This window comes from Ciconia boyciana, chromosome 1, assembly GCF_034638445.1.
Source record: "Ciconia boyciana chromosome 1, ASM3463844v1, whole genome shotgun sequence".
In the NCBI taxonomy this organism is placed as follows: Eukaryota; Metazoa; Chordata; class Aves; order Ciconiiformes; family Ciconiidae; genus Ciconia; species Ciconia boyciana.
Window position 1 is genome coordinate 104,471,182 of NC_132934.1, and position 18,350 is coordinate 104,489,531.

The following is an 18,350-nucleotide window of genomic DNA, read 5'->3' on the forward strand; positions in this document are numbered from 1 at the left end:
CTTATCTGAGCAACAAATGAAATTAAGTCCTGGACATATCATCTAAAAAGAAAATTAAAGAGCTGTAAACACATGATTTACCAGACTTTTAAGGACTGACCATCAACCACACCACACAGGGTTCTGGGAGGTGTACAAGCAGGCAGTATAGCTCAGGGCTTTGACTTTGTCTTTGCATGAATGTGTGCTACTATTTAGAGGCAGGTTTAGGACAAAGGTGACTTAGTGACAGAACTGAAGATAGGGCTCTGACTTTTTCAGAAATTGAAGAATATTTAGGGGGTTTAAGGACAAAGTGAAATTCATATTTGGAAATGTAAAGCACGTCAACATAAACAAGGTAAGATCAAAAGCTAATTATGATGTTTCTACAGTAAGTAATTAAACTAACATATTAAGAAATTTAACTTATATTTCCAATAGAAATATACATGACACTCAAGCAATATTAGCCCATCTCAAAAAAAGTGACTTTTGCAGAGAATAGAGGAAAGCTCCTATCTCTCCCAATGTAGGTCTTCCCCAAAAAACCATCATACAGGTAAACCAGTAGCCAGTCAGCCTATATTGCTTGTATTTCATAGAATCATAGAATAGTTTGGGTTGGAAGGGACCTTTAAAAGTCATCTAGTCCAGCCCCCTCTGCAATGAACACGGACATCTTCACCTAGATCAGGTTGCTCAGAGCCCCATCCAACCTGACCTTGAATGTTTCCAGGGATGGAGCACCTACCACCTCTCTGGGCAACCTGTTCCAGTGGTTGCCACCATGGAACACCACCCTCATAGTAAAAAATTTCTTCCTTATATCTAGTCTAAATCTACCCTCTTTTAGTTCAAAACCATTACCCTTGTCCTATTGCAACAGGCCCTGCTAAAGTTTGTCCCCATCTTTCTTATTAAGCCCCCTTTAAGTACTGAAAGGCTGCAATAAGGTCTCCCTGGAGCCTTCTCTTCTCCAGGCTGAACAACCCCAACTTTCTCAGCCTTTCTTCATAGGAGAGGTGTTCCAGCCCTCAGATCATTTTTGTGGCCCTCCTCTGGACCCGCTCTAACAGGCCCACGTCTTTCCTGTGCTGAGGACTCCAGAGCTGGACACAGTACTCCAGGTGGGGTCTCACGAGAGTGGAGTAGAGGGGCAGAATCACCTCCCTCGACCTGCTGGCCACGCTTCTTTTGATGCAGCCCAGGATACAGTTGGCTTTCTGGGCTGCAAGCGCACACTGCCAGCTCATGTCCAGCTTTTCATCCACCAGTTCTCCCAAGTCCTCCTCTGCAGGGCTGCTCTCAAGCCCTTCATCCCCCAGCCTGTATTGATACAGGGGGGTTGCCCCCATGCAGGTGCAGGACCTTGCACTTGGCCTTGTTGAGCCTCATGAGTTTCACATGGGCCCACTTCTCCAGCTTGTCCAGGTGCCTCTGAGTGGCATCCCATCCCTCAGGTGTGTCAACCACACCACTCAGCTTGGTGTCATCTGCAAAGTTGCTGAGGGTGCACTCGATCTCACTATCTATGTCCTTGATGAAGATATTTAACTGTACTGGTCCCAACACAGACCCTGAGGGACACCTCTTGTCACCCATCTCCATCTGGACATTGAGCCGTTCACCTCTACCCTCTGGATGCGACCATCCAACCAATTCCTCATCCACTGAACAGTCCACCAATCAAATCCATCTCTCTCCAATTTAGAGAGAAGAATGTTGTGGAGGACCGTGTCAAAGGCTTTACGAAAGTCCAGATAGATGACATCCGTAGCTCTTTCCTTGTCCCCTGATGTAGTCACTCCATCAGAGAAGGCCACTAGGTTGGTCAGGCAGGACTTGCCCTTGGTGAAGCCATGCTGGCTGTCTCAAATCACTTCCCTGTCCTATTTGCTATGTCACAGCTGTGTATTTTAGTTCAGGATCAAGAGTGGTTAATACAATCAGTTCTCCAGAGTGCTATCTTAACACTGTGATTTGAGGGCCTCAAAAATTGACCACCACACTGCAACATACAATCTGCAGGCAGCACTCTGCCTGAACACTGCTTTCTGTCTTCTGATTAATTGCTTACTTACAATAAATAATCAGTTAAAAGTATAAAATACTCTGCTTTGGATACTCCCCTCTTTCACTGTGGAAAGTCTCCACAGAATAAGAGCCAGGTAAAAGGAATAATCAGCAATTCCAAGCAATAGATCTGACTCTAGTTACATGCACACAAATCTGAAGAGTTTACTCAAATGGCTACAAAAGGAAGAGAAGAACTTAACGTTGCTGATTTTTCTGAGATGACTGTAACAGAACGAGGGTTGTCCACACCCAGCATCTCCTCAGTGAGCCAGCAATTCTGTAGTATGTGTGCCAAAAAAGTTTTGACACCAACATCATTCTGATGTGCAACGGGACAATAGGAAAACTATCTGAGCCTAAACATCATGGGAAGTCTTACACCTATACTGTCAATTTAAAAGTAAAGCATGCAGCTACACATGCTATCTCACTTACACTGTGAGTTCTTTGTATATCACATCAAACAACTATCAGATGTTTAGCAATGATAAAATATAATTTAAAATATACTGTCAGTGTAATTTGAATACAATGTATTAACAGAAACGATCCATTAGCAAGTACTTACAATGGTTTTAAAACTGACTGCAATGAAATGCAATCTAAAGCACACAGTTTTCACACTTTTTCCATCCTGTCTCCATGAGATACCTCATTGCAAGCCACAGAGGTTTGGCACTGTGATGGAATGACCCAGCCATTTACCCTCTTGAAGTCCACTGCACTTCAAAAAGTGCAAAAAACCCCAACCAAACAACAACAACAAAAAAGAAATCAAAAGAGAACACAAGGGTTCTGATGTACTCCAGCCTGGCACAGCACGGTTCCACTTTGGGGAAATGGTCACAAGGCCTGAATGTAATATTTTGTGTGAGAGGTTTTCTTTCTAGTTTTGTACACTCAAAATATCCAGAAAATACTGAGAAGCATCCAAAAGCTTACATGTTTATCTGAACGTAAGGCAAACTGTGCCTACTCTTTAAAGTGCACGATTAACACAAGTTCTTTTTATTTAAAAAAACACAAACCCAAAAATTACTTAAAATGAGATCAATGTGGGTCTGAAGATACATATTTTAATACTCTTAACAACAAATCTTTCCAGTATGTAGAAAGTAAATACTACTAAAGATGCCCTGAAGCAATGCCCAAAGTTTATGGCAATACATTGATAATCCTCTTTCAAGCATGCTTCATCCAGAAGCAGTTTCACAGGTAAATAAACGGGGCAGGGAAGAATATGAAATTGTCAACCATGGTACTGCAACAATTATAAATGAGTGAATCTAATCCTTCTCAAGAAAGGTATTCCTAGAAAGATGACACAGACACGTAACCTCAAGAATGTCCAAAAATTTAATTATGAAAAGGTCACAAAAGCATTTTATCTTCCTGGGATGCCATTTGAAAGGTTGATAACCAAGACGAGCAGATGTCCATCTCTCCCCTTGCAACAAGAACAGTGGAAAGACAAACAGCTGAGAAATAAGAAAACTACAATCATATTCAGAGATGTTCACAAGAAGACAATATCACTCGCCCAATCCTAGATTGAGGTATCACCCTGGAGCAAGTGTTCTGAAAAATGTTGCACAAGTACTTAGACTCTTTAGGATTAGTGTGAAGATTCAGCCCATCTAGGATAATGCAGGCTTTGGGGTTGGTTTTTTTTTTTTTCTTTGGGGTGTTTTTGTTTTTTGTTTTGTTGGTTTGTTTTGTTTGGGTTTTTTTTTCTTTTTTTTTTTTAAATAGGAAGGGAAGAAAGCTAGGTTGCCACATCATTTTATATGCGTTGTTCTTCCAGAACTGACAACTACAAATATTCATATACAGAGCTTCAATATGGAGAAAATTACAAACAACAGCTAATGTACCAAAGCAGTAAATGAATCCTTTCCATAGACTTCCTAAATCAGAGCCACAGGTTTTATCTTTAATCCTGTATGTTTCATTTTTTCTGTGAATTAAGAATTTGTGTAAGCTATTAAGTGTTAAGCTGTCACTGCCTGGTCAAACTGTGCACTGGACATTTGCAACCATTGCTGGATTCTACATGCTAAACTCATGTTACTTATGTTTCCTTACAACCTGGTAGTGAGCATTGGCTCAGGTGAGCGTCTCTCCACAGGCTTCATGTATTACCCCTTTGTTCAAGTCAGATACCCAGCCGATCTGCCTGCAGAACCTGTGCTGATCTCACAGGTACTTCAGTAGCCTAATCATAGCCTTTCCTACAAATCTACCCTATTTAAATCTTGGCTTGAAATCCTCTGGGGATATATGAAAGCATATAACCTTAATATTGGGTGAAGATATTTTGGAAAATAGTAAATGTGTTGGGAAAATGTAATGTTTCAGGACGACAGAAATTACTATAAATTCAGAAATAATTGAGAAAATAATTTTGGCTAGAGGAAAAGTAGAGATGGACTGAAAACATTAGAAATACTAATTTTTCCCCAAGTGTTAAAAACAAACCAATTTTGTTCAGAAAAATCAAAATGCTTTGTTTTTCATTCTTCTAAATTAAGCATTCCACCGAAAGAGAATTACGTGAATAGAATAAATTAGTGTATTTGATTCATTTTTTTTCTCCTCATTTTGCCACAACCCTTTCATCATTTCCTTGCTCCCATCTCTGAAACATTTCAAATCTATTGGAAAAAATGCACTCTCAGGCTTTCCAGCTATTGAGTCATTATAAAAGAAAATAATCTTGCATCTCTCCAGAAATACAGTTTTCCTTCTTCCTTCATCCTTAAAATAGATAATGGAGTTTGAAGTCCAACATGCAGGTAACCCATCTGGCAAGGACATTATTTTTGTCTGTCTGTTTATCTAGGTTTTCTGTTCAATCAGTCTTTCCACCTGAGCAGAACACAATCAAGGTTTACAATCCTTCTACTTTTACCTTTGTCTCGCCACCTTCTGAAATTTCTTCCAAGAGAGATGTTAAAAGACAGCAGAAGAGGCAGCTAGGCAAGTCAGCTCCAAGTAGTGCTGTTCTTCAAACATTTGTAACCTCAAAGAGTATTCAGGAATCCCCAAACTGCACCATCACTGAACTGCTTAGCCTTCTTTACAAATACCCCTGGCAAAAGCTCACTCACCACTTTAAATCTTCTGTGTTTAAACAGAAGCTGGAATTTTTCACTGTACCAAACAGTTGAGCAAAAGTGAAAACGAAAACTGTTCCAGGTTTGCCTTACTAGGTGCCCACACACTAGCTTTTATTCTTGTTAAAATATAGAAGTAAACGCTATACATCCTGTACATTTTTACACATATATACACAAACAGGAGGGGGGACGAAGAAGAACAGTGATACAGCCATCAGTAAAAATCCATTTTTTTTCCGTTAATGTAACGTCTTTCTACTTCAGACTGTGTATTTTAATTAGAACAGAACAGCGTATCTAAACACTGATCTTACTGCCTCTGCTTTGGAAACAAATCTGAACAAGAATCCCTGTCGTTGCATTGGTACATTAAATAAATCCTTGCTACCTGGACTTCAACACTTTCACTAATCTGTTCAGTTTGCTTCAGATCATATGTAATCCTCAAAGGTAAATGAAGAAAAAGCAAAGGTAGAAAAATCAGATTTTGATCAGAGACACTATATGTGGTGTTATACTTATGTGTTCTGATTACCAGATTACCAATGTCTTTCAGTGAAACGCTCTGCAGTTGTAAATAGTCTTGATTAAAATATCCTAGTGGTAAATGGGGATCAATATCAAGAAGTTAGATACTTGAGTTCTCTCAATGCAACACAATAGGGACAAATTAAGCACACTTTCAAATAAAATCCCTTCAATAACAAATATATTTAGTGTAAAAACTTTTGTGAAGGGGGCTGTGTTTGTTAAAAGGCAGTACTGTCTTAAAGGTGGGAATCACAGTGCCTGCAGATGGTTTTGATCTGAAAAGGCACTCCCTTAATGACTTTGTGTTGATCAATACATAGACACATCCCAGCCAACTGGCAACATTCCCTGAAGAAAGCAGTTCTGATTCTCACAGAGCAAAAGCCTGAATGATTAATAAAAGGTTTTCTACTTGTGATCATGTGTATATTCACAAAGTTTTCGTTACTGGTGATTTCACCCACCGTGTCAATATTTACCTTCTTTGATGTTTGACTCTTTTTGTAGTACAGAGGAGATCTCTGAAACACAGCTCTGCCTAAGCAAATGAAAGTTCCAATATGAAAAAACAGTTTCAAAACTGACTTAGTATTTGATTTTTTTCCCTCTTCCAGTTTACACAATGAAATAACACCAGGGATTCCATCCAGAGAAGGATCGCTGTAGATGGTTCTAGTAGCCCTTTTGAGCCTAAGTGGCACCAAACTATAAACAACAAAATTACTTAGGCTAGACTACACTTTCAGGTGCCAGAACCCGGGCTTGAACTAAAGAGATGAAAGGCAGTTTACACCAAATGAAGTTGTATATTCTCCTCTGTCCTCTACCCTCGTTGCTTCAACACTTGGTCTTTTTCTCCGCTGTGTGTCCTGACACAGAACGGCCAATTCCCTTCCAACAACCATCTACATGCTATTTGTATTTCAGAAAGACAGAGGAAGCTTCTTCTGGTCCAAGCTTCTGAGTAAAGGGAATATTTTCTCAGGTGACTGCTTTTTGTCAAATTTCATTTGGGAACCTAGGTGACTTGCTCCTATTAGCAGATATTAGATGATGAGGATTGCATCCTGCTATTCTTTCATGTACCTGTTCCCTAATGAGTCTTGCATGCTCATCAGTTGTAGATGTGGCTCTAATTTTGTGCAATTTAGATATCACTCTGTATAAAACTACACAAGACTTTGCTGTACTTTGAAATAAAATCACTTACTCTACTGACTTTCTTTTTTCCTCCCTACGGTCTATGAAATATCTATTGATATGGCAGTGCTGATCTGCAGCAGTTCTCCCTGCTGACTTAGGCCAGCAAGCTGCTCATGAATCTAGCAGATGTTTCAGTTGTCTAGGCCAATGGAAACCTTATGGACCCTTTTTTCTTCATCTCCTCGCAGGAGCAAATGTTAGTGCAGCAGATATCTGGATGTGTGCCTAGTAGCAACAGAGACAGGAAAAAGCTGCTGTGGCTTCGCTAAGCGTGGTGCTGTATACTGATTGTATTTTTTTCCAGTCCTCTCTAAGAGGGTTATTTACAAATGCCACACTCCTCATATATAGCCAAACATTAAGTCTGTTTTTTAAACATATCCCTAGACTTCTCCTGTTGTGCTATTGAGCCTTAGATTAATAAATAGATGTAAATCAGAAAGATACATTCATGTGTTACACTTCTTTTTCCCTGCCAGTACAAATTTAGAAGTGCCTAAATGCAAGTTGCATTTAGCATCGTGCCCCTCGTAGATTGTACAGACTGTCTCAAGGAAACTGTTACTGGGATTTAGGTAGAAGAACAATTTAATTTTTTAAAATTTAATTTAAAATAGATTAATTAAAAGGAAATGATATGCCTGAACTCTCTAGCTGCCCTCAAAAATAGCTATATGGAAAATCATTTTTTTATTATCACTTGACCTCGCTTTCACAGTAGCTGGAAGGAACAGTCTCTTATTCAAAATCTCTAAGTTTTTATTCTAGAGTCTGTTTTCTTTTTTTATTGTGACCTTTGGATCCCTTTATTTGTGAGAATTTAACCCAGGGTCTGTGATTTCCAGTGGTCTAGAAATAAAAACCTTCGACCCAAATATCATATTTGTCTGAAATTCTTGTTCTTACTGTTCTTAAAAGTAATGAGTTGGTATAACAAAAGGAATCAGCAGAAAAATATTTTCCAAATTTCTTCACTTTATGCATTCATGAGATGTATTTTTAGATACAGGCATTCGTTAATCCTCTCTCATGAGCCAGTTAAATTCTGATTCCTCAGAAAGCACAAAAAGGGACAAAATGGGTATACATTGTGAAGCCAATGGCAGAACTAGGAATGCAGTTAGAACTGACTTCTGAATTTCTGCAAGAGCCAGTAAAATGTTACCATTAGTTTTAATGTCACCTGGACTTAAATCTTTGTCTCTTTTTAACCAAAAAAACCTATTATATGTCAATAGGCCAACAGAATAACTTTATTCATCAATTATTTTCAATTAGAAAAACTGCATATTTCTTAAGAAGTAATTCCAACTCCTCACAACAACAGGGATGTCAGTGCAACAATGCAAAGCTTCTGTCTTCCTTAAAATCATGTTTTGGTATGTCCCTTTGCACAAGAATCCCTCACAGATCTGGAATGAGATTCACAGTTTAATTTGGTTTTTTGCCTTTTGAATGCAGTTAATTTATCAGCTCCATATAGACACTGATTTTTTTACAGCCAAATTCTACTTAAAATGTATTAATTTTTATTTAAAAAAAGGTAAACCTAGGAGCTACAGTAGCTGTATTATTGCTTTAGTATAGAAAAGTTTTAGTGAATTTTATAACATGAAACACAAGCGCTCTCTGCAATAATTTTTTTTTTGAATCTACTGAAATGTAAGAAATCAGCAAGTATATTGATATGTGCATTAAAGTAATTTTCTAGATCAGTGAATCCATGTCAGTAATGGTTGACTAGATTTCCTACTTGGCTGTAAGAATATTTTAGTTGAAGCCTTTTCTTTTATAATTTACTGAATTATTCTAAAGGTTATTTGGTACCTAACAAAATGTTGACTTGAATGAGTTTCTTTTAGAAAAGAGAGAACAACATTTATTCTGCACATTGTTGAGAAAATGTTTGCTTGTGTCACAGTTGCAGGATAGCCAAAAATTCTGTTACAGGTCACATTAACATTACCTGACTTCTTGCATTTTACATAATAAATTGATATAAATATGTTTTTTTCAGGATTAAATCACAACATTATTTTCTCATGACCAAAAGACAGGAGCGCTAACATACATATCTTTAAAGCCCAGCAAGGAAAGTGGCTGTAAAGTGACCATGTATCGGGGGAAAAAAGTGCAGTGCAGTTGAAGGTTTGCTTGCTGAATGACAAGCATCTTTGGAACAAGCTTTAATCTTGCTAGCGTGGGCGTCAGTAGCTCAGATGACATATCCACACATGGTTATTACCTGAATCAGTGCCATACCCACATGCCCATACAAAAATGAAACTCTGAGTTCACTAAGGGGTATTGCAATGAGAGTCAGGAAGAAGAAAAATGATTCAGTAAGTGAGGATAAGCAGCCCCCCCCTTTGTGGCTCATGAACTTAGCAGCAGCGACATTCATGAAAGGAACATATGGGGCAACCACAGGTGTGCCGCTTCCTTAATCACCCTAAGGATGCAACACTTGAAAAACTAACAAAATGCTGTTATACGATTAGGAAATGCAAAGAAAAGAATGCATTTCTCAATTGCATCTATGATTGTGTAGCTGTCAGGTTAGCAGCCTGGCAATTTGTGAGCTGCGCAATCACATGCAACATTTATGTGATTCTTCTTGCAGTTGGTTCTACCGAGTGTTTGTTAATTACATTAGTACTGAGTGTTGATGGGTTTTAGTCATAAGTAGAAAAGGCAAACAGAGCAAGCGTGAATTGAAATGCCATCAAATATACTAAAAATTCATTTTTGAAAATGTAGGGGCTTGCTCGCACTCTGGAAAAAATAAAAATCTCCCACGTAGTAAGGAGTTCCTTACATGGCAGAGGAGGATATCTGATAAAATTCACAAAACTGATTTATCAGCTTCAATATAGATTTTTTTTTTTTTTAAATCTCAGTGGTTGCCACAACTAGCCTAAACAGACACATACCTACATTAGAGAAATATAAATGCCAAACACCACATTTGCATTTCAGGGGAGGGCAGGAGAGGGGAGGAGGAGACACAATGGCTAACATCTGTTGCACAGATTGAGACAACTAGACTTTTTCTGGACAGCGGAGCGCATTTCTCACGTGAAGAAATGAAAGAGCAATACACTGAATTAATGTGTTTCAAGGTGGAGTAATGTAAGTTAAGCATAAGTTTTTGAACTTTTGATTTTTAAAGTAAGTTTGTAAAATACATGGCATACTACCAACACTTGGGTTTAGGTCTTCAGAATGAGTGTAATCATTTTAGTGACTTTCGATCACAGTATGTTCTATATCTGAGCAAAATAAGTCAATTTTTTCTAGCTGGTCTTTTTTTTTTTTTTAACCTAAACAGTAGAAAATGCAACATGAATATTTCTAAATCTTGTTGCCTGCTTACATCCAAGTCATTTTTTTCTTTCTGTTTGCCCGAAGTGCCTCTTTCTTGGCATTCATCCATCCAGCAATTGGAACCCTTGCCTGAAAGCCTATATATGAGAGGAAGGTAAGAGGAGAATGGATCTCCTTCCCAGAGTTCCTTTGTTTCAGGTCTCAAGACTACTGTATTCTCAAGACCGTGCACTTGTTTATGCACACTGGCAAAGCAAACAAGCAAGCCCTTAGAACACAATGTGTTTTATTAACATAGTTACTGCAAATTTTATACCCACACATATCTACGTGTTTGCTGCACAGACTCCTTTGACTGCAGCCATTGTAGAGTAGCTGGTTTTGTTCTGAAGTAGTTCGCTAAGAATAAAGATTTGAAAATTGTTTCATTTGGGAGGGGAAGGTGATGATGTAGTGGGGATTTTCTGTAATGAAGTCATACCAGTTTAAAAACAGTGCACAAAGTTCTATGCCTCTGAGCACAGAGCACATGAAACAACAGAAAAGGTGACTTTGCCCGTGATTCAAATCTTTTCTCAGTCAATACTCAGCCTCAAGGCATCTGCACACTTAGATTTTTATTTTTTTTTTCTCAGTCTGTAGTCCAGTGCTCAGTGCTTTCTCTTCAGAACAGACTGTGGGAAGTAGCTAACAGCTACAGTACCAAGTCCTACAAGGGCTCATTTATGCTGTTTCTCCATTTCTGACCTAACGCAAGCACAGCTATCTCCACACTATGCCCTGATTTGCAGTGTAACCATCAGTTTTACTGATCTTCCTGAGCTTCTTCCACAGAACCACAAACACAAAATCGTATCAACTAAATGATTCAAGTAAACTAAATTCTGTCACCAGTGTGTATCTTCCATGTCTGCCCTTTTGGCCAGGCAGTTGTGGGGTAGAGATGACTGTCCTTTTTAACATTATTACATCGCTTTTTTTAAACGATCTTAAGTTCAATTGTTACATATCCCCATTTCAAGAAGATACAGCAAAATCCATAACAATGTCTTTCTAAATCCTTAGTGAAAAACTAGCTCTTCTATAGGCTTGTACCTCTTGATATTACAAGTGCTGTTTTATTCACTTTCGGATGTTGCTCCTTCTGCTCAACTCTAAGAATCAAAGGAACAGCAAGAATGATAGTAATGAAGACATCTTCTAGCATCATGCATTGTATAAAAAGCCTGAGTGAGCTCTCCTGAGCACCATGGAATTACAGCCTATTACATGCACTTATAAATCTTTCTTACAGCATTTGTTGGACTTTCCATTCTTCAGTTTTCCCAGAACAATATCCACTGATGAAAACAGATTTATCAACACAGTAATGCCAATACAAGTCAAACATCAGGAGAAATGTAGCCCACGAAAAATAATCCACTTCTAAAAAAATCAGGGGCATAAAAGAGGATTTGATCTTCTCAATTAATTTGATCCATAATTAAATCACGTCTAATTTAGATATTCTTTCATTTACAATTTATACTTTCTGCCATCAAAAGCAGTTGCCTTGAAGCCATTTGTCAAGCACATTTCTCATGTATGACAGACTTACTCTTACCTTACTCTTTCACTGGCAGCAGACTCCAGAAGATCTCTGCTGCTTTTGTCTAGATGCTTATTTCCCTTGCCGAGTTCTGCCTACTTTGCCCTGTGCGCTGCTGAACCCCTTCAACTGTCAGGCTGGCCAGACCCTGAACTGAATCTATGGAATGATCTGGTTTAAACAGTCCCAGGCTGGCTGGCAAACAGCTGAATGATTGCAACCGAGGTCACGAGGACTGGGAAGAATTCTCTGATATCAACTTGTAAGGGAGAAAACCCATATCAAATCACATTCCTGTGATTTCCTGTGTGCAGGCGAAACTTATATGCAAACAGATACACACAGCAAATATGTGCTGAGTAACAATGCAATATGATTATAAAAGATTACTCCAAACCCAGACAGAGAGTTGTCTTACTTAACGTTACACTAAACTCACAGAAACAACTTACCATCACATTTCATAAAGGAAGTTTACATCTTTAAAAGACCAAGAATAATTGGTTGGCTTTTACTAAAACATAATTCTGCCCCATGTTTTGAGCAGAACAAAACAAGGCGACTGTTACCGTCTCCAAACAAGCGGTTGTTAACAGTGTCTGTTCCACTGAAAGACTCTAACATTATTTACACTGCTTCTGGGCAATTATTTTGAAATAATAAATTCGCTGTAGCTAGCACATCTCATTCCCCATGCATGGAAACTTTCCTTTCTACGAGTATATACAGGTCCTCAGGAGATGCCCTCTGTAAAAACAGCTTTTAATGGCTTTGCTTTGGGACAGCAGGGGAAAAAAAGCTCCCAAAAAACCCAGGCCCTGCATATGTTTTCAGCTGCTTATATACAGCTGTTTTAGATCTGCACTGGCCCATAAAGAGAACTTTTTTTTATTCGTCTAATCTTTACAACAGGCAGAACAGCTCCATCCAAATATATTATCAAGAAAAAATGTTTAAAATAAATGAACGTGCTCCAAGAGAGGATGAAAATAAGAAGAAAAAACAAGCAATTGAAATTATGATTTAGGATTTGCATAAATATTGCCAATTTTTTATGCAATGCCATATGGAAAAATGTATATAATCCAGTGATTCTAAGAGCTGGAGCTTCAATAAAAAAGAAAACAAACACAACACCAAACAACATGAGACTTGTCACAGGACAGCAGGAGATAACAACTCTCTTCTTCACAAACAAATGAAAACGTGAAAGAAACAGTTGTGTGTTGCACTGCTGCTGCACTCTCATTCTTTTGTTCCAAAAGCCACACCAAATCCATTAAGCTGCTGCTACGAGAGCAGGAAAAGCACGAAAGCTCTATACCAGTCTCTATTTGAGAACTGGTACAGTGACACAGAAAACTCACTTGCTGTTGACTGCTCTAACTACTGCTGTTACAGATACCGTTGCTTCAGGCTTCATATACAGAAGGACAACATGCCAGGGAAGAAAGAAAGAAAAAAAAAAAAAAATCAACAAAACCAGCAACCCCTCTCGCCCCCCAAAGCAATATCACATTTGTTTGTATATGGGAAGTTCTGTTCCAAAAGACTGGAACAAAATGTACAGCAAACCCAGTACTTGCAGAAAGCCCTCTGAGCCTGTGCAGCGTAGCCACTCTGTTCACATATAGCCGCTGCAAGGCTTCCGGAAAATGCTTAATACGCCGCCTGTGAACAGATCACACACACACACACACATGCTTACTGTGCATGAACGGCAGGTCTGTTTGGGCCTCTTCCTGGCTCTGAAGTAAGATGTGTGGCCTGGCCTTCAAGAAACGTTGAGCTGCGCTGTCTTAAGCGAAGCATCAGTGGAGGTGTGTGGGGGTAGGGTATTTCTTTTTTGCTGCCTAGAACACAGTACGAAAAATTGGCCAATATGAACAAATGCCAATGCACTTATTATTGAAAAAGATAGATTAAATCAAATTTTTGCTCCCAAATTACAGAAACCATAGACATCTAATGGAAGGTATCACAACACCTCAAGAGCTATGGTGAAACTGTTACAATGAGAAGCTAAGACTCTTCCCCTCCCTTCACTACTCCAAGCAACATTTGCTAGCTCTGGCAGCCAAGAAAGTTAGCTGGGAAAGTAAACTTTTTATTTGTTCTCCCTCATATACTTACAGTACCAACATGACTCAACAGTACTAATATGACTCAGCAGTACCAAAAGAATTAAAATACCAAATGGAGGTAAAAAGTAGAAGGTAATTTTTCTAGCACTCATGCAGCTGTCCAGTGTGGTTCTGCTATTAAAAATGCAATAGAAAAGCTGCATCTATCCTCTAAGCAAGCACACTCCTAATAAGCCAGAAAAAGCTTTGCTGGTGCATGATCATCCACAGATTAATGACTACAGAAGACAAGTCAAAGAGATGGCAAAAGAGCTAGTTCTACCCCATTCACTATCTTGCATTTATGGTGTATAGGTAGGTTTCAGCTATTATAATTAAAAAGTATCCAGGAGACCACATTACATAAAAAACTCCAACAGTTAGAACATGAAAGCGTAACAGCAGAAATGAAGGAGGGACTAAAATGATACGACGTGTTGCAGATGAAACTACAGAAATTAAGTGTGATGTGGAGAGAGTCAGAAGGCTGGTATGGTGGGCAGAAAAAAGGAGCAACTGAATCGGACTACAGACAGAGAGAATATTTAAATCATTGCTTTGGGCAGACTACCTGCAGATGACTGAAACACAAGGAAGCCAGAAAGAAAATGTTTATGACAAGATGCCTGAACAGCAATGAGCAATTTTTAATTGGTCTTTAATATACCTAACCTGACATCTATAAAACAGACCTAGTTGCCAAAGGGCAGATCTTAGTATTTGCTGAAAAACTGAAAAGCACTAGTCAATTCTAAAATTTCTTGCTGAAACAGCTTGGGTGTGAGCAAGGCTTTTAAAAACAAAGAATGATAATAGGTTGAAGTATAGTGATAACTGGAAGTGGGGAAAAAAAAAGGAAACAGTATAGAGAAAATTGGATCAACAGGGAGAAAGGTGAAAGAACAAACTCCATCAGAAAGCACTGGTATGTCAGCACTGAAACATTTCACAGAAACGCATCAATTCTGATGACATTCTGTTTAGAAAAAAATAACTTTACAGTCTTTGAAACACCAGAGAGGAACATTGTGCATTTTCATTTAGAAATGCATTTTAGATTGTTATTTTGTTTTAAAATAGTATTTTACATTTGATACTGTTCAAATTCACATATTGTATAAAGAATGCTAAACAAACTAAAGACAAGGTCCAAATGAAAACATTTAAGTTTTAGCAGACTGAAACATTTTAACCTGACTTTTTTTTTACCCTGATACCTTACTGAATTTGAAAGATGGAATACATTTTTGTCGGAACTTTCCCACAGAAAAAAACCAGCACATTTCAATGAGTTCCAACACATTCATTTACATTTATACATGGTCTCTAGCTGCATCACAGCATTAAAAGAGGGATCCACAGAACACAATCTACATTTTCCTCCTACAGGTCACAAAAAAATAACAATAAATTCTTTAAGTAGAAATATAGAATAGACTATACTAAGGTTTCTAAACCAATTTTCATTCTACTTCAAGTTGGGTGTGGAGGGAATTGGCTAATAAAAAGTCTTACACACAAAATCCATTATAGGAAGGCTCATTTCCCCAAAAGTGGGTCAGAATCAATTTCAACCTTGTTAACGGGATGTGAAAATGAAGACTGTTGAAACAAGCAATGCAGGAAAGACATTTTAAAGTCTTTGTTTTGTACCCAACCTCTAAGTTTAACAAACAAATTTTAAGGGATCAAAGCTAGCCTATTATGAAGCATAAAACTACCTCAGCTGAAAACCATAAATTATGTATGGAGCAGGCATATTTACTAGTGCTGCTAGTAATGCAGAACATCTTTGAATGAGCACTGACTGCTGAATGCCTCATGTTCTTTTATGATGAATTATGCAGAAAGCTCCAACACCACAACTATGCTAAGGTGCTAGAGTTCATGTACATGAGTATTTGTGAGTCATTCAATAAGCAGGAGACAAAAATATTACCTTTTTCCTTTTGCTCAGGTCCCACGTTTTGTGAAGAGTAATTGCCACTAACACAAAAATGGATATATTGAAAAATGCCAGATAAAATTATTGTCTTCTCTATCTCCTTTCACTTTCTTTTTTTTTTCTTGTCTTCTCTCCTTCTCCCCCCTGCCCCCCCCCGCACCATGTCTCCCTTCTTCAAGTGATGCAGCTGCATAAAACTCTGAAGTACTGATTGGAGTGATACACCAAATTGCATGAACAGAAATGGTATTTGAGAATATAACAACCAGCATGTCAATTTAAGTATTTCCTCCATCATGAACACTTAATTTTCAAAAAAGCTTTTGCTTCTTCCAAAACAAGGATGATTTCAGAACAGGTTCATTTATATGCAAGCCTCAGAAGAATTTAAAGTACTAGTGAAGTGTGGGGAATGTCTATATGGCCCAATGAGGCACAACGCATCACCTCTTCCCCCCTCTGAGGTAGTGACATCCAGAAGCCATCTGTTACGCTTCTATCAATATGCCTAGATTGCTTTGATGCGTAGCTATGCCCTAGCAGTACTATTTCTGATTCGAGACCTAAGTCAGTATTTCATCCTGGTAGCCTCACTGAACTCCACGAGCTGGTGTGTGTGCAGGGATTTTAAGCAGACAGAATCAAAACCAAAACAGAAGAACAAGTGCAGGTTTTCCATCCAAATGACGAGCGCATAAGGGGACAGCAGTCTGCTGTGGACAAATATGTGAAGGACAATGAAGTAGTCATTGGGCTTGTTCCAGAAGACTGGGAACAAAAGATTAGCCTAAAATCCCACCCATACAGTCATTATGAGCCTGCTTGGTTACCTGATACATGTGTGGATAGGCCACACATGGCTGTGAGCAGTTTACCATTTCCTAAAACAGAAGGATAAAAATCTGTAGGGAAGCTATCAGATTCAACTAAAAATACAGTGAAATATATTTCATATGCAACTTGTCTTAATATAGTACATCAGGGACATACGAAGTGCTACTAAACAATGCAATTTCCCCCCCCTGAAGTGGTTCTGATTCCAACTAAAATATGAAAGTATTTTTTAGTCCTTGTGCTATTTTCAGATTCCAGAGTCTTTTTTATTTATTTAGACCTATACAGAAGTAAAAATATGTAATTTTCTTCCTCTCTCTCTTCATATTGAAGACAGTGGTTTAGCATACTGCATTTTTTCAAACTTCTCATTTAAAGCAGGTGGTTTAATTTTCAGATCTTCAGGGAAAAATATCCATCTTGGGCTGAAACTTTATCTGTCTCATTTCAGCAGAGAGGATTCATTTTTTCCTCTTTAAGAAAGTTATAAACCTCATCTTGAAGTCTTTGAAGATGAAATGCATTTTCCCTATGCTCCTAACTTCAGCAATGGCCTAGAGATTTAATAGGAAACTAGGTCATTAGAGTCCCCAATACTTTCTTTGACATAGCTAAATGACATATCTTCTGGAATCCAAATGTCATTTTTGCTCTTTATTCTTAGAAAAATAGATGTCAATCCCCACTAGAAAACACTGCGATCATTACGTTTTGATAGAAAATTTAATTCAATGGGAAATAAAATAAATTTGAGGTGCTGCTTCTGTACAGCTTCTGTTTCGGATCAATTTTCTAGGCTTCCTGAGCTGCCCAAGCCTCTCTCAGCTGGGCAGTCTCTTCTTCCGATCAAGGATGAATCTGGAGGTATACAAGGCAGCATCTGTGCATTTTGGAGGCCAGCTCACAGAGTTTGGGACTGGAAAAATTCTGCTTCATTTCACACTGGTTTAGAGAAAAATCAAACCTAGCATTTTAGTGAACTTTCATGCTACAATCTGACTTTGCATTGTAATGCATTCAACAGCAATACAAAGCATAATGAATACATTACCATACTGTATATAAGTGAATAGCAATGGGTGAAACACAAAGCTCAACGGGTTTTAAGATTAAATGGCTTATTCCAATCATAAGTGACACTAGTTGTGAAAGCCTTGTCTATCCTTTCATTGGCATCCTCCTGACACCAGCCCAGATCTCTCACTCCTCCAGCACAGCACTCCTCTTCTAAGAATCCCCACCTCTCCCACACATATTTTAAGCATGGTTTTAAATTTTACAGACTGACTGGCGTTTTGTGTTTTTCTATTATGCTCCCCTGGGATACACAATTTATGTCTAATAGAAGCTCACATCACACACTCAAGGGAACAAAGCAGAGAGAAACAGGGAAACAATGTGTTGTAAGATAATTTGCCATGAACAGCCCAGCAAGTACCATTACAGAGACCTCTATAGCTGCAAGGCCTTAATACTTGAATGACAGAAGTGACAGAATGACACTGAAAATGAAAAAAAAACAACCCTAGGGCCTGGTGGGAGGCCAGGGGATGGCCTACCAGGAAAAAGTCTGAAATTCAGATCAGTACGGAAGCTGGAAGATCTGAGCACTAGAAATATGA

The 18,350-nt window shown here is 38.4% G+C and overlaps 1 protein-coding gene across 3 annotated transcripts in view; it reads right to left on the reverse strand.

Moving 5' to 3' along the window:
* Window positions 1-18,350, reverse strand: part of CADM2 (cell adhesion molecule 2) — a 691,281-nt gene that overhangs the window by 203,277 nt on the left and 469,654 nt on the right. Inside the window, exon 1 of one of the 3 annotated variants that reach the window (XM_072885987.1) lies at window positions 13,535-13,652. The exons of the other annotated variants lie outside the window; for them this stretch is intronic. Within the exon in view, the coding sequence (XP_072742088.1) occupies window positions 13,535-13,541 (7 nt within the window). The 5' untranslated portion in view covers window positions 13,542-13,652. Of the gene's footprint in view, window positions 1-13,534; window positions 13,653-18,350 lie in introns of those variants that run through there. 3 annotated transcript variants of the gene reach the window in all.